General features: G+C 42.4%; 2 protein-coding genes and 1 long non-coding RNA gene across 4 annotated transcripts in view; all 3 read right to left on the bottom strand.

The window, feature by feature from the left end:
* Positions 1-4,601, bottom strand: part of LOC101469682 (E3 ubiquitin-protein ligase SMURF2) — a 51,997-nt gene extending 47,396 nt beyond the window's left edge. The window contains exons 1-2 of one of the 2 annotated variants that reach the window (XM_004563003.6): positions 4,314-4,601; positions 4,036-4,130 (exon numbers count right to left, since the gene is read on the bottom strand). In XM_004563003.6, coding sequence (XP_004563060.1) covers positions 4,036-4,087 — 52 coding nt within the window. In that variant the 5' untranslated portion in view covers positions 4,088-4,130; positions 4,314-4,601. Of the gene's footprint in view, positions 1-4,035 lie in introns of both variants that reach the window. The other variant, XM_004563002.6, reaches the window with a different exon arrangement.
* Positions 4,602-9,101: 4,500 nt separating this feature from the next.
* Positions 9,102-10,595, bottom strand: LOC112434769 (pleckstrin homology domain-containing family F member 2). The gene is made up of 2 exons (XM_024802301.2): positions 10,312-10,595; positions 9,102-10,042 (listed from the first exon to the last, which is right to left on the bottom strand). The coding sequence occupies exons 1-2, from the start codon at positions 10,556-10,558 to the stop codon at positions 9,444-9,446; spliced, it is 846 nt and encodes a 281-aa protein (XP_024658069.2). The 5' UTR covers positions 10,559-10,595; the 3' UTR covers positions 9,102-9,443.
* A 1,101-nt stretch (positions 10,596-11,696) lies between these two features.
* LOC143418474 (uncharacterized) lies at positions 11,697-12,584 on the bottom strand. Its single transcript, XR_013098467.1, has 3 exons — positions 12,465-12,584; positions 12,019-12,308; positions 11,697-11,909 (listed from the first exon to the last, which is right to left on the bottom strand). It is a non-coding gene; the product is annotated as an uncharacterized LOC143418474 (long non-coding RNA).
* Between the last annotated feature and the right edge of the window lie 4,295 nt (positions 12,585-16,879).

Here is a 16,879-nt window from a genome sequence, read left to right as displayed (position 1 = left end):
ACAGCCTCATCGGTGCCCAGCTGTGTGTGTGTGTGTGTGTGTGTGTGTGTGTGGGGGGGGGGTTCTTCTGCAGTTAAGCAGCATCCAAAAGACCCTCATCTGGAGGCGATGAGCTGCACTGAAAAGCGAGGACTTGCAATTTAAAAAAGACCCAAGTCTTTCACTCCAACCCACACTGGGCCTTTGTTGCAGCTTTCAAATAAGTGTGTTTTTTTCTGCATGTTCATTCATTGGTATATTGCAAACCACTTCATGAAAAATAACAGCACTGTCAAACTCTCATGTGTGGTTATTTAAAACAGAAAAAAAAGAAAGAAATAAACTAAACACAAAGTGCATCAGACAGAAGGACGATCGGAGAGTGATGAGGAAGCTCGGTTAGAGAGGGTGGGAGTGAAATATGCTTTGGACCCTGGTCTGAGAGGGAAGAGGCTTACAGTCGGAAAGAACAGGAGTGACTCAGAGAGGAAGAGGTGGGAACGCGAATGGAGAATTGCAGGGAATCCCACTGAGATAGCTCTCTTCGGCGGTTCACGCCGCGCCAAAGAATTCAGATGAGCAAACCATATGCTTAACAAGTCACATGTAAACTCAGAGCTGAGACACAACAGCAATAACCCGTAAAGGACCTAACCAGAAGAGACAAAAAAAAAAATTAAATTAAACATCGGTCAGTTTTATTATTCTGGTGCACATCTTTCCAGATAGAAGCATTTTTCATGAGGACATCGCTCCAACTGTGCCTGATTATTAACCATCTATTTTATGTGTCTGATTTTACTTCTATGACAGGCGAGCTTGTGGTTCTATATTTGCTGAGGGTACAAATGACGTGCTCTCTTTTCTGCAAAGTTTAAAAAATTCAGGCACAGATGATGGAAAGCATCCCAAGTTATGCCAGAAGCCAGGCGTGCATGACAGAGCTTAAGATGCATCGGACGATAAGACGAGTCGTTTCTCAGCAATTTCACTTAGGTGCATGTGATGTAATGTTACGCCATTAGCCGTGTTTGTTTCATGACATAACTTAGCAGACATCAGCTGCAGGTTATAATGGAAACCTGCCCTCAGGAGCCTAAGTGTGGGCTTTAGCAGCTTGCTTGTGATATTTTTTTTCCCCTGCTTTAATAGCCGGCAAACATCTGCAACATCTGCTTTAAATGGACAGGAGGCTTGTCAGCGAGGAGAGAAGCCTACGACGCAAACAGTTCTGGGCCTGTTTAAATGTAGCAACTCGTCGCTCACAACCTGTCGGGGGAAGAAATTAATCAGAGAGCTATGTCAAAAAAAAAAAAAAAAAACTCCACTGGAGATGACAACACGCAGCTACGACATAGCAACACTCTCTGAAGTCATTGCTTCTTCTGTACCGACCTAGTACACAGAGCTGTGCAGGGCTAAACAAAGAAACATAATGACAACGTGGAGTGAAGCTTCAAATATGAAAGTGAGGACTCTGTCTGCCTTCCTACAGATATATCTTTCTACGTAGCACTCTTAATTCTTATTCTCATGTATATATCTCATGTATAGCTCATGCACATATCTTTCTACGTAGCACTTTTAATTCTTATCCCTACTTTTATTTTTTCATGTCTATTTAAGTGCTATTTATGACACTATTTAAGTGCTATTTATGACACTATGTTTGCACTGAAGCACCGCAGCAATTTCCTAATGTTGTAAACCTGCTCAACATTTGGCAATAAACCCCTTTCTGATTCTGATTCTGATTCTGAGAACTTCCTCTGAGCTCCGCTTTGCACGAGCTGGAGAACAAGGGATCGCGACGGCCTGAGCGAAGGAACAGAGCGGACCATATGGATGAGATAGCACCAGATTACATAAGTCTGGGGGGGGGGGGGGGGGGGGGGGGGACTTTCCATGGATAGCTGGTGTTACTGAAAAAACAAAACAAAGCATGCAAGGATCCTGAAAGCCAAACACATACATGTGTGCAAGTAGTAGTTTCTATTTCTCTTGCTGATTGATAAGTAGGGAGCTTAATATTGACTCTTGATGAGTGTTTCACAAGTTTAACTGAGCTTAAACAGGAGAGGTGCGCTGCAATGTCCTGCTCTCACCATTTTTTCCCTACAGTGGACTCAGATTCTTCGAATTCCACCAGGAGACGACTGCAGTGACAAACTAGTTCACAACCGAGACTTTTATTATGCTCATCTCCAAAGTCGCATTTTTCCTCAACCCTGCAAGTCTACTAGAGTAGCTTTGCATGACACGGGGTTCAAAATAATCCTTGTTTAACTTGTATAGCTTCTCAGTTCATATACTCTCTGCAACAAGCCCTTTTAACTTTAAAGGTCCACTTTAATTTGAAGTTGTGTACCTAAAAAAAAATGACATAACTTCATTTTGCAAAGTAGAGTTACAAAGTGCTTCACAGTTTAAGTAAAATCCACACATCAAAGTATAACGATCCAAAATACGGACACATAGACAGCCATATAATCAACTATTCACACTTCAATACATGCAAATAGTTGTAAACAAGGGTCGAAAATAAAGGGGACGAGACTAAGGGAAAGCTAATGTGTTTTCAGCTTTAAAACCAATAACACAATCAGCTGACCTGACAGGCTGAGGAAGGCTGTTCCACAGCTTGGATGCCAAAACCTAAAAAGCAAGATCACCTCTGGTTTTAAAATTAGAGCGAGGGACAGTTAGGAGATCCTCGGTAGAGAATGGGAGAGGCCAGCTGTAGTCATTGGGTCTCAGATGCTCTGCTATATAAGCAGGGCTCTGTACATGTCGAGCTTATATGTTAATAACAGTGTCTAGTTTCTGTTAGCAGCCTTACTTCAGAGGAACATCACTGTAGAGAAAGTAAGGACTGGGATCCTAACAGTTTTGAAGGCAACGCATTCTCAAATACACACTCATATACAACTGTATGGATGATCAGTATCTAATTTTTGCGTCATTGTGAAACTGTTGCTGAAAGCTTTCCTGTCTTCTGCCACTCTGCATGTATCCCACTCACCTCACTGAGATCCCCTGTTTATCTCCACTTGTTCCTATCAGAAACATCACCAACTTAAATGTTTCCCTCGGCAGTTCCTGGTGGAACAAACAGCCCTTTAATTGGATTCAGGTCGGACCTTGGACGCACATCAAAACAAAACAAAAAAAGACCCAGGAGGCAGCCGTCTGACCCCCTCTTCCAGTCAAAACAGTGAGCTGCTCTCGTGTAAACCTTTTTATTTCCCCCCCTCCTGAGTGTGCTGATGCCGAGGAGAGCGACAGGTCCGAGCAGACCAGCACAGCTACATGCTACTTCCAAACAAAGTGACATTCAAGTGTTTCCCAGTGAATCATAACGTAGCGGTACAAAGGGGGCCACGGGTTCACGGATACAACTTTAACCTGCTTTAACGACGACACCAAAACAAAGGGGGGCAGCCGTTTGTCGGTTCTGGCGCACTGCTCAGACTCCAGTGACCTGAGCTGCTTATCATCTCAGCCGAAGCTTGTCCTGTCATAAAGACTTGATTAGAGCTAACCGGGAATGCTACGTTCAGCTAGCCAACTTTTGTGCGAGCCCGTCTGTCAGCGGAACAGCACAACACTTGTAAAGCTCCCCTTTGTTTAAAAATAATGGAATTTTACGAGCTGGAATATAAATGTGAGACACTAATACACACTAAGGTTTGATAAGCGTCAACCAGCTACAACTGGAAGGCGGCTCATTACTGGAGCTGAGCGACCCGGGTACCACTGTTATGGCTGGTGGTGCTTTACTGGCGACAATCACGAGGCTGAGACTATTTCCAAGAGCAACAATATCCTCATTAAGCGTTTTCCTCGCTTTTCCTGCTTGCCTTAGCCCTGTGAAGTCAGCTAGTAATTTAAATACACTGTTGCTGCTAACAAATCTGTGCAAATGAGAGCAGAAAGCACCGGCGGCGAGCCAACTCCGTAGCCCATGTGAACTGTTCCCAGCCAGCAAATACACGGAGCCTTCCTAGCTGGTGTGTGTGTGGGAATACGTGGGGATTTAAAAGCGTTGCAGGCTACCTGTTAATCGCAGCTTCACGGGGCCATTCCGCCGAACTCCTTGGTTAGACATCTCCTCTCGACCCCAGCCGTCACTGCGCGTCCCAAAAAAATGTCTATTTAAATGTAAAAAATGACAAGGTTTATCAACCTCTCCGCCAGTTTTAGACAATAATGGAGTCAAAGCATTGTGGCCCGGATGTGGACTGAACTGCCATAGCGATCGCTCACAAATGAGAAAAATTAAGGAAAAGGAAAAAGAAAAGCCCGAGTGGAGGGCTGCTGCAAATTGCATTTACTGGAAATGAGGCCGCCGTTGCTGGAGCGTGTGAACGAGCTGGTGGTGGAGCCGAGGCGCTGCTTATCTTCACATCTTCATTGAGAACCTCTTCCTCGGACTGTGAGAGTCCTCCTCTGCTCGTCGAGAGTTGAACTGCGGAGCCCTCCGGGGTAGATCCCCCTTCAGGAGGCTGCTGCTGGGAGCTGACCAGTGACGACAACACGCTTTGTGGGAGTGAAGCATTTCTCCAACATGTGGCATATAACTATGAATCATATACACAGCCCCCTCCAACAAGGGTTGGTGATGAGTAGGACCGCCTTTGATGGCACAGGCAAGCCCAGCTCCCTGTGTTTATATCCCTTTATTAATTTAACATGGGCGTAGTTACAGTCTGAAGTTGCCCAAATTGTTTTAAAGACGGGCACATTTACATTCCAGGTGTCAAAATATATGAAAATTCTTTTGACAGTTTTTTTTGTTGTTGTTTGCTGTCAACTAATCATAGTGGAAAGTAAAACATCACAGTGATTTTGCGGTCATTAAAGTGTGTTCAGCATTTGCAAATTGATGATTCATTTCATAAATTATGAGGCACTATTTATCCCTACATAAGCTGCCTTTATAGGTTAAAATTATCAGTATCAGTTTTGGTATCGGTAATACTGGCTCTGTGTTTACTTGGTATTGAATCAATACCAAAATTTGCAATGTCACGCAGCACTAACACGGATACCTTAGCTCTTTTTCTATTTATTAGTGTTTTCTTAAGTTGCACTGCATTTGACCTCTCAGGGCCACCGTATATGGGTATCTAATTAATGATCTGTAATAATAAGCAGTAATATCAGAAATTAAAAAACAATCCTAAATAAGTAAGTAACAAAAACATCATTAACAAAAATGAAAGGAAATATGTCACTCAGGTGAACAGGTGAACACCTTAACAAAGGGGAAAGTCAAGACTATCCACTACGTTGACAAAAGTATTGGGCCAAACTCTTTGAATCTTTGAATTTAGATGTTTTCAGTCCTGTGGCCATAGGTGTGTAAAATGTAGTACCAAGCCATGCAGTCTGCCTTTATAACATATTGTTTGTGAATGAACGGGTTGTTCTTAAGAGTTCACTGAATTTGAGTGTGATAGTGTGATAGGATGCAACAGTTGCAACAAGTTAGTTTGTGAAATTTCTTTGGTCCTACATGTACAACAATCAGCTGTTAGTGCTATTGTTGCAAAGTGGAACCACAGCAACTTAGCCATGAACTTTTAGAACGTGTTCTCGCTGAGTGCTGAGTCTATAGTGTGTAAAAATCACCAACGCTCTGTCAACTCAAAGCTGCAGAGTTCCAAACCTCACAGATGATGTGCAGCTCTCCTCCACTCTCAACATACCCTGGAATAGCAGCTCGAAGAAGGCTCACAACACCATAAATGACTCCTCCCATCCAGACTACAAACTGGATCTAAACCAGGGATGTCAAACTTATACTACACTGTGGGTCACATACAGCGTACCTGATCTCAAAGGGGTCAGACTCTTTCTGTCAGCTTAAAGAAAGTTACTACCTTTAACTTAACATTTAATCCCAGAGATATTTTAATACAAGGAAACTGCATTAAATTGGCGGGCCTAATTATACGATGAAACACAGGTGAGAGTAATGACGATGGGGCTTTCAGTCAAAAATGAGAGGAACAAAAGCAGGAAAAAGGCTTGAAAAAGACAGAAAAAAACCTAACCTACAGACTAAAACAGGAAATGACAAAAACATGAAAAACTAACACATGAAGACAAACGTTCAGGCCGGAGGCTGGAAAAACCATAAACACAGCCAATGTAACAAGGATCAAACAGAACAAATACACTGCAGAAACCTGAAACTATGACATGTTATGACATGACAGAGCGCTTTGAGTAGAAAAGCGCTATATAAGAATCAGTCCATTTACCATTTATCATTTAATCATTGTTGGCTCGCAGACAGACAGACAGGCCTTCAGGCTGGTAGCAGAAGGGTAGAAAAACACATCTTCTCTCACAGGATGGTCACATAAATCAGTCAACCTCAAAGAGCAATTAATATTACTCCCCAACATTATCATATCTGCTATACATAATAATAATAATGATAATAATTAAAAGAATGCCAAATATATCCAAGATACTGACAGGTGAGGGGATAAACTTTCAACAGTTAAAGCAGCACATCATCTGCCAAAGCCAGTGGCCTATTTTTCATATTTCAAATAAGCAGTCTGAATCTGTACCAAGATCTTCATTTCCTCATGCTCCACCTCTTCACCCACTTTCAGGAAATTCGCTGACAGATATACAAACAGACAAATAGCTCTATGTGTCTGATCATATTGTAATTAAAGCATGGGAAGCCCCAAGCATCCCGACAATATGGTAATTTTACTTTTGAACACTAGGTGTTCTAGTCTTTGTGGCTGTACTTCTATTAAACTTCTCAAAAGGGATTCATGTATTTTTTCTTAAACCAACAAGTATTTATTTGTACTTCATGCTCTGTGTTGACCAGTATATCAGTACTAGTGCTGATATTAAATGGGTTCTGTGGAAACCATTCCACATGACTGAGCGAGAAGCAGTTTGCCTCTCAGTCTAATAAACCCTTCACTGCACAAGGAGCCATTTTTGGTAACTTAAATGGACATCAACATTGACCTCGTTATGACTCACTGTGATTTCGTAGAACCAGGTGAATTTCTTCCAGTCAATCAGCAAAGATCAGGTTATGTGGCAGATAATGCAGTGAGATCACTGCATCAGCTCGATCAGCCTGAAGTATTTCAAACTTCAGCGTTCTTCAAGAATTCAGGAAACTGGGTGTTTTTGGCCTTAGCTACTCACACACTTGTCATCATCAGAGATGGGCAGTAACACGTTACAAGTAATGTATCATTGTAATCCGATTACTTTTTTCAAGTAATGAGTAAAGTAAGGGAGTGTTTTACTTGCATCTATTTGAAAGAGTGAGTGTAAACAGAAAAAAATATATCTTATTTTATATTCTGGAATATGCAGAAAATAGGTTTAATTGTCAAAGACTGTTGCATATAATTTAATTTTTGCTTGATGCAATGTGCACAAAGTTAAAAGATTAAAACTAATAAAACAAGTTTTGAAAAGAGACTTTTTTATTTGATTACATTTTGTATGATGGATTATGCAGAAAAAGTAGAATTGGGCTGAAAGGTCTATTGCTTTATTGCCTATTCAGGTTGTGTATCATGTTTTTAAAAAGTAACTAAGTAACTGAGTAACTAACTACTTTTGAAAATAAGCAGTCAGTAAAGTAACGGGATTACGTTTTTTTGGATAAGTAATCAGTAATTAGTTACTAATTATTTTTTTTCAAGTAACTTGACCAACACTGGTCATCATAACATCAAACAGGGGTAACTTAATGAAACCCTTGCATTAGAAAAATTTAAAAGATTGTTTAATTTTTAGAAATTAGTGAAATGTGTAGTATAAAGACGGTGACCTGTTTACTTAAAATTAGCAGCAGGTATTAGACATTGACCAGACGGATCTAAGGAGCCATGATATCTCCAAAACAAAACAAAACAAAACAAAACAAAACAAAACAAAACAAAACAAAACAAAACAAAACAAAACAAAACAAAACAAAACAAAACAAAACAAAACAAAACAAAACAAAACAAAACAAAACAAAACAAAACAAAAAACAAACAAACAAAAAAAACTCCAGAAAAACAAAAAACACTCCTAATAAATAAATAAATAAATAAATAAATAAATAAACATAGAACATAGGTAAACAGGATATTTGATGTTGCCAGAACTTTGCATATCACTGTACAGTGATCCAGTGACAGATTTGACCCATTTATACATCATTTTCTTTATTCATTTATTTTTTGTGACCTTATAATAGTTTTATTATACTTAAATCACATATATTGGTGTTTACTTTTACTGTAAGTCTTATTACTGCTAAAATTAACGGAATAATTCAATATTTATAATTTATTTAGTTTTAATTGAGTTGCATACAAAAAATGTGCAGAAACCACCACTAGTTAGAAGGCAATTTGTCTACTTCTTGTTACATAGTTACAATTTCTACATCAGTATTTTGCTTTCAGTCGATTTACTGTTCTTTCAAAACTGGCTGACTGACTCAAAAATGTACTCGCTTTTGTTTTGGAGCTGTCTACTGTATTAGGATGTGCTCGATTCAGAGAGTTAACTAGAATGAACTTAAATCTTTGAAAAGAAGTGTAAATGTTTAGCCACATTCTGTTATTACCGCATTATTATAGCAGCGTCATCAAGTACTGTAACACTAGGACGTGCTACAGTTTGATATGTATGTTTGTATGTTATATTTATGAAAAATGCCAGTGAGAAGAAAAATGATGATAAATCAATGGTGCTGTAAAGGTTCTGTGTGTTTTCCCGAATGGTTTTTATATACATGCTTATTGGAAAAATGTATACCCTAAGTGGGTGAGGAACTATATACGGTTACTTCACTGACCTTGACTTGCACAATAAAAACCCCAAAAAGTCACAGAAGTACAAGAAAACACTGTAATATGCTCCAATAAGACTCTGAGGGCTAAACAGAGGACTTATTACTAAATGATGAGAGATTTCAGTGTTGTAATAACATCTCTCACAAATTGATTATCTGCACTTTATTGTTGAGGTTAAGGAGCAGCAAAAGAGCAGATACTGGATGCAAATACTTTACATGCATTCAAACAAAGAAACGTACATTCAGAGTCACATGCACAGGGAGAAGACAGTGCTTTTTGGAATAGAAATATCCTTTATTGTGAAATTCAGCTGTTCCAGCAGCAAAGTGACAGGCAGATGGAGCATTATTCATTTAACTAGCATGGTTAATGGCACTGAATATGTACAAAGATGATATATTCTTGTCTTTTTAAAATGATTTTTTCGACTCACTCCTGATTTGTTATTTACAGTGCAAATTGTTGCGTGTACAGCCTAAGATTAAAACACAAATAGAAACAAACAAATAATACGTCGTCACATTTATCTTTACATTTATGTAACTTCATGTAAGAAAATCAACTTTGTGTAATCTGAATCCATTCAAAAGCGTCTTTGTTGCAGTTTATTGGCTACTGTGATGGTATTGACTTTGGGTAATCATAAATGCTCAGTCGTTCCCAAGTCCCGTTTTTGGTGTCCAGCCAGTTGCTGGGAGAATAGATCCCTATCTCTCCTTCCTCCACTTTCTCATTTTCCTCACCAGAAGGACAAAAATCTTCCTCCTCTGACTTGCTGCTTTTCCCGGCGCTGTCTCCCCTGTCGCGAAACTTCTCTTCATTAATATTCTTGTAGCAGAAACTGCAGATCCTCAGCTTTTTAGTGGGGTGGATGTGATCGATAACGGCACGTTGCTTTGAGCATGAATTGCAGACTAAGAAGCCGCAATTCCTGCAGTGGTGTCGACGATTGACCCCACTAAACTTTGTAGAGAGGCACCGCATGCATTTGCAAGCAGCCGGATCAGGAATCCAGGAAACAGCAAACTTCTTGGAAGGTTTGCGGCTGGTGCCCTGCATTAGGCTGGACCGGCATTCATTGATGTGCTCTATCCAGGCCTTCTTCTCCTCGTATGAAGGGGCGGACACAAAAAAAGACTTGCTCGGTGTTCGGATCAGCCACTGATGCTTGAATATGTCACTGTCCTCCAGGTCTTCCAGCTCAATGTCCTCTAAAATCATAGTGAATTTGATAACAACATAAAAATTACATGGATAAAGTGGTATGAGCAGAAAGCTGAACATATGAAGTTAAATTAGCACAGCACACTTGCTATTTTCTACTTGCCAGTCATATTATGGACAGTATTCAATAGTGTTGGCTCTTCTTGAAGCTTTTGTCTATATTTCTTTCTCTTCAGTCATAAAATTGTTTTTTGGCAGTTTCACATTAATCTTCTCACAGTAGGTTAGCTGCAGGAAACGCAGATGAATGTCTCACCTAAAGGGATGATCTTCTGCTTTTTGTACCAGCGACCAGGCACAACAATGCTGCCGTACACCAGAATATCAGTGAAGAGGAAGAGGATTTTCTGCTGTATCTTCTTGCGACCCTGCTTAAACACAGTTCCCTCTCCGATTAGAATCCGGCCCGGCTTGGACAAGGGCTTCCCTGCTTGATGGAATGAACTCTCCACCGCCTGCACACGCTCTTGGTTCTCTCGTTCAAAGGTTGGGTGATCCATCATTTCTTTGGCGTGAACAAGTTGTGAAGCTTGATAGTGTCTGAACTCCAGAGTGCCTTTTTAAACTATTGGTGGTGATGTAACGGGGCGGGCCAAGTGACAAACATGTTATACTGGAAGGCAAGAAAAGGGAGTAGTGAGGCAGATGTAACTCTAATGATAATGAAGGGTGATTCTCGTTACAGGTTCCAAGACTGCAATCTAGCGATACTGCCCCCTGATGGTTACAAGCAGCAATTACAACCTCGCTGCACTGATGTGCCAAAAAGTGATCGTATGCCAATCACTTTTTGCGTGTTTTTTTTATGTCTAGATCTTTTTATGTTTTTATATAGTTGCTTATATTGTTAAATAGGCTGCAGTAAACAGAGTTTAAAAATGGGTTATATGTTATATCAAATTTTAAAGCAGCTCTATGAATCTGCTTTATTGTACCTACATTATAAAGATCCACCCAGTCCTTTTCGGCCACTTGAAGAACATCACAGTTTTTTAAAGGACTGTGATTTTTTTGTAACTTCTGCAGCCCTCCAGGCCAGACCTCGTTTGAAAACGACATTTTTAATGTCAGCGACACTTTTTACCTGAAAGCTGAATAAAAGTCACATCTGATGAAAGGAAGTTTCTTTTTGGATCAAAATGAATTGATCTCATTCATGAGAGAAACGTTTGACAGATTATATGACAGCAAGTCATTTACATCTGTTACCATCAATTATCTTTCGGCAAATACCAGAAATCACTTTGGCAAACGATCACTTTTTGGCACAACACTGGGCACCGGTCATTAGAGAACATGAATGATTATTGAATATTTAGTATGCAAACAGAATGACATAAATCTCTAGCATTCTGCACTTTATTCAAGGAAGTTAAGTAATGTGTTGTCTTTAAAAAGACAAAGGCGCGAGTGAATTAAAGTTGGATGTTATGTTTTGTTCACAGTGCCTGAATATATATCATGGTCAAGAAGGACTTCAAATGAGCCCTTTTGAGTCAGATAAATAATAATATAAGTAGTGGTTTTTCAAAATAAAAGTCCTATGAAGGTTTTATGAATTTTCTCAGCAGTGACCTTAAACAGTTGTCCAAACACACAGTGGAATATATCTATAATACACAGAAACACAAACTTGTGCAGAAATTACATTTTAATCAAAGTCACATGTGAACTATTTACAGAAAATCATATTGTGAGATTTTGACTTTTTGCCCATACACAATGTCAATTTCTTCAAGTCCGTCCTCGCTGGTTGATGTCTCCACCATAGGACGATTCAGTCTCTCCCACAGCTTTTTTTTAATACTTCTCCCCAGCTCTAAACTGTAGGGACGTTTGCGGCCATTCTTGGACCTGCAAGAAGAAATTCAATCAAAATGATGCATGTGGTCAAAAACCATACTGTAACCATTTTAGAGCTGGCGATTTAAAAAAGTGACAGGACATTTGGAGACAAACGTACGTCAGCATGCTATCTACCACCTCATGGTAGACTCGCTGATAATCTTCCACTGAGAGGTTGTGGATTTTTAAAGGGCTGGAGCTGGAGCTGGTTGGCTGGTGGTCGGTACTGCATGGCTCGGGTCTGGGGGGCAATTATTTTGACACTGGCAGGTCATCATGGGAGATTGCAGAGGGAGGCACTGAGGTCTTTGGAGGTCGGGAAGAACTGGATGCTGGGCTTCGCTTCCTTTTCCGGGGCTGACTGACTGTTCTGTCACGGCGCCGGGGCCTCTGGGTTGAATTAACAACCTGGGGAAAGGTCAGAAGCACACAAGGGAATGTCAGTAGTTAATAGCGACCTCATTTTTTTCAAACAAGACAAAAATCTAAATTTGATGAACCACAATGAAGTCCAAACTCCAAAACCCTCAAATGATTCTGTTCCTGAAATTTTACACATCCAACCTGGTCCTTGCTGCAGCACGGTTGTTTCCTGCTGGCTCTGGGTTTCTTTGCATCACGGGCCTGGCATGCAGTGTTTCTCTTACAATAATTATGGTCTTTGAGGTGATCGGGCACCGTAAGCTGCAGGTATACACAAAAATGACAGTAATGCAGACATCAGTTAGTAGTTCATGAAACATTAAAAAAATAACAAACCCTTTCATATGTCCATAAACTACTTAAACCACTCGCACGGTTGAATAACTTGTCCACAGTGATTGTAACGACAAAAAATATCCAACATGTTCACATAAAATCATAAGAACTAAAACCAGGACAATGCATCAAGGTCAGTGTAATAAAAGACGTGTCAACTTATGGGCTCGTCGTGTTAGAGCTTCACTGCTGCATACCCCCAAATGACATGTCAAATAATAATTTGCATAAGCTAAACAAACACCAAAGTCCATGTTGTATTAAACTCTAATTTCTGTTATAATCATTGCTGCTTATTGCCGTTTTTGAACAATGCAGATGCACAAAATACCTTTGTAACTGGCTAAGCTTGGTCACGTGTGGCACCTTATATGGTGTCTGTGGAACCAGCTCCTAATCTGGAGTTGGGAGAAAGACATTCTCTTTACTTTTAAGATTAGACTTAAAACTTTCCAGTGTTACACTGTTGAAATGATGGGCCAACTCATCTCCCGTGCAACATATTTATTTTTACAGAAAACTGTAAAAACAGAAAAATAAGACCATCAGTTCTCTTTGGCGCGCAGGCCGTACGCTGCCTCTTCACCACTGGCACTACTTCTTCTAGTGTAGCGTCAGCTACCGAGGACCGAGCGCCCGTACAGGACCGAGCGCCCTCTGCTGGCGGAACTTATACAACAGTAAAACTTACATTGCAGTGGCCTTACTAAAAGAAAATGTCCTTGAGTATAAAATAAAATGGGGGGCTACTATTTTCATGTCTCTGTCTTTAACATAGTGCCACACTCTCCCCCACAAAATTAAATGTCACCTGACATTTCTGTGTGCATCATCTATTCAACCATAGCTTTAACACACTCCCACAGCCCATGGTCTCCAGAAGCCATTACAGTCAATAACCTGAGCCATAGTCACTGTACAGTTCCTCTGAACCAAAGTTGGCTGACCTAAAGTGTCATAGCTCAGTACCGTTGGTTGCTGTCTTTGTCTTTGAGGTCGCTGCCTCACAGAGTCAGTCTCACCACCAGTTGCAGCTAGAATGTCAGTCATAGCATCACCACTCAGTGGCCTGTCATTGTCAGGGTCAGGGCCTTGGATCTGCCCAGGCCCAGTCTCTTCAGTTTGTAGTGGCAAATCCTCTTCGCTCTGTAGTGGCAAATCCTCTTCGCTCTGTAGTGGCAAATCCTCTTCTTGACAGTGGAGACTCAGATGAGGCTGGAAGGACTCTGCCAAAGGGTTAAGCGGAGTCTGCCTCTGTCGTCTCCCTGGAACCGGCCTGAGGTACCACTGGAAGGTGCCACTGTCGTCATCATCCGATGTGTCGCCATTCCCTGGCTGCTGCTGTCTACGCGGAGGTCTGAACTTCTTCCTTGTCACAGTCGGCGAGTCTTTTTGGGGCTGAACAGTCTGTGTTGATGGCTTCTCACTTGGTAGGAAGTCACAGGGCAGTAGGAGATTTCTGTGCACCACTTTATCTCTGCCTTGGCCATTTTCAGGGCTGATCACATACACTGGACTGTTATCTGCTTTCCTCTCCTTCACTTTGTAGACTTGGTTCTCCCAAAAGGACTGGATCTTCGCGGGACCACCACGAGGAGTGAGATTTCGGAGGAGCACTCTATCCCCAGGCTGAAGATCTCTCCCTTTAACTTTCTTGTCGTAGTACGCTTTGCCTCGAGCAGCTTCCTTGGTAGCAGTTTGAGAAGCCACTGTGTACGCCTCCTGCATTCTCTTTTTCCAGCAGCTAACATAGTCATCATAGTCCACATGAGCTTCATCCCTTTTCAGGTTGAAGAGCAAGTCGATGGGCAGGCGTGGGGAACGTCCGAAGATGAGGTAATATGGGGCGTAGCCTGTTGCCTCATTCTTCGTACAGTTGTACGCGTGGACGACTTTAGCTAGCGACTCTTTCCAATCATCCTTCTCCTTGTCCTCCAGGGTCCGCAACATGGACAGCAGGGTGCGGTTGAATCTCTCCACCTGTCCATTACCCTGTGGGTGGTAGGGTGTCGTGTGGGAGCCCTGGATACCAGAGAGTTCTTTCAGTCTTGCCATGAGTTTGTTTTCAAACTCCTTGCCCATGTCGTGGTGTAGTCTGGTCGGGAAGCCAAATTTGAGTGCAAAATCATTGAAGAGCTTGTCAGCGACTGTTTTAGCTGCTTTGTTCTTCGTTGCATAGGCTTGGGCAAACCTCGTGAAGTGATCCATGATAACAAGTATATACTCGTAGCCCTGCTTACACTTTTCCAGGTGAAGGAAGTCTATGGACACCAGCTGGAATGGGTAAGTGGACTGGATCGAGGACAGAGGTGCACGGGTCTGCTTACTCGGTTTTTTCTTCTTAAGACACTCACATTCTTCTGTAACAAAGTGTTCAACCTCTTTCGCCATCTGCGGCCAGTAGAACCTGTCTCGAATCAGGTCGAGCGTCCTTTCCACCCCTAAGTGGCCCATGTCTTGGTGGAGTTCTTTAAAAACCAGGGAACGATAGGCTTTAGGGACCAGTAGCTGCTCTCGCCGTGATGTTTGGCGACGCAGGACACCATTCTGGTCGACGTGAAGCTTCAACCACTGCTTGAGTAGTGCAGCTACTGCAGGATGCTCTGACTTCACCTCAGTTCTACTTGGTCTTCTACCCAGCGACTTATACCAGAGCACTCTTGCCAGAACTTCATCTGCCTCCTGGGCTCTGCGTATATGGTCTGGTGTAAAAGACTGGGTAGTGTCAGAATCTTTGATTAATTTCAGAGCACTCACCTGGATAACTCCAACGCCTTGGCAAGGGTCTCTCTCCTCCACCGTTACAGACTCCATTGATGCGCTTATGGCTTCCTGTCCAACTTCAGCTGTACAGCTCTTCATGTAGCTGTCAATGTCCAGCGGCATTCGCGACAGCCCATCAGCATCTGCGTTGGTCTTGCCTGGACGGTAGCGGATGGTGAAGTTGTAGCTGGCCAGCTCCGCGACCCATCTGTGACCTGTGGCGTTAAGCTTCGCAGTAGTGAGCACATATGTTAGTGGGTTATTATCAGTGTACACCACGAACGATGGGGCATGGTACAGATAATCCCGGAAACGTTCACAAATCGCCCACTTCATAGCCAAAAACTCTAATTTGCCAGAGTGCAGGTGGTACTTTTTCTCTGCTGGACTCAGGGTGCGGGAGCCATATGCTATGACTCTCATCTTGCCTTGCTGCCGCTGATACAAAACAGCACCTAACCCAACCTGTGATGCATCACAATGTAACACAAAAGGCTCTGTGAAGTCGGGGTACCCGAGAATGGGGGGTCGTGTAAGTGCTGGTTCAATGTCTCTTGGTGGGAGGTCGTCCACTGAATGGGCGCCGGTGATGGTAAGTGGCCTTTACTTTTCTTCACTTCCTTTTTGGACTTGTCGACTGAGACTGGAGCAGAGTTCTCAGAAGATGGAGGGCTGAGCAGGCTGTAGAGTGGATGGGCTATACGGGAGAAGTTGGGGATGAAAGGCCTGTAATAAGAGAGGAAACCAAGCATTTGACGTACCTCTCCGACGGTTGCAGGTGTCTTTTCCTTTAACGCCATTACTGGGGCCAACTCTGCCGGGTCCATTGTGTAGCCTTCACCTGTTACCAGCTTTCCCAGAAACTTCACACTTCGCCTGAACAGTTCACATTTCTTTGGGGTCAGCTTAACACCATGCTCTCTGTAACGCTGGAGGACAAGGCGGATATGTTCCAAGTGTTCATCAAAGCTGCTGCTGTGCACCAGGTTGTCGTCCAGGTTTGGGAGGCAGATAGTGTCTCTGAGGCCTGCCATACAGTGCTCCATGCTTCTCTGGAACTCAGCGGGTGCGGAGCTCAGGCCAAAGGGAATGCGTACCCACTGATAGAGCCCCCAGGGTGTGATGAAGGCGGTTAAGGGGCGGCTTTCTTCATCCAAGAAACCCTGGTGGTACGCCTTACCCTGGTCTAACACAGAAAACCAGGAGCTCCCGCCCAGAGCATCCAACATGTCTTGGATCCTTGGGATTGGATGGCGGTCTGGGACTGACTTGCGGTTGAGCTCCCTAAAGTCACAACAAAGGCGGAGAGTGCCGTCTTTCTTGCGGACACACACCACAGGTGATGAGTAGGGGGACCGTGATGGTGTGATCCAGCCTTTGTTAAGCAGGTCTTGCAAATACTCTTTCACTTCGTTGTGCAGGGGTTTTGGGATGGACATGTAAGTCTTTTTCACAGG

Source organism: Maylandia zebra, linkage group LG4 (assembly GCF_041146795.1).
Source record: "Maylandia zebra isolate NMK-2024a linkage group LG4, Mzebra_GT3a, whole genome shotgun sequence".
In the NCBI taxonomy this organism is placed as follows: domain Eukaryota; kingdom Metazoa; phylum Chordata; class Actinopteri; order Cichliformes; family Cichlidae; genus Maylandia; species Maylandia zebra.
This window is presented reverse-complemented; position numbering and strand designations above follow the sequence as displayed.

What these genes read in the sequence shown, in the direction of transcription:
- LOC112434769 (XM_024802301.2), bottom strand. Translation starts at nt 10,558, where the DNA reads ATGATGGATCACCCAACCTTTGAACGAGAGAACCAAGAGCGTGTGCAG. An exon ending in GCAGAAGATCATCCCTTTAG is followed by an intron (nt 10,043 to 10,311) that starts GTGAGACATTCA and finishes CTATGATTTTAG; the next exon opens with AGGACATTGAGCTGGAAGAC.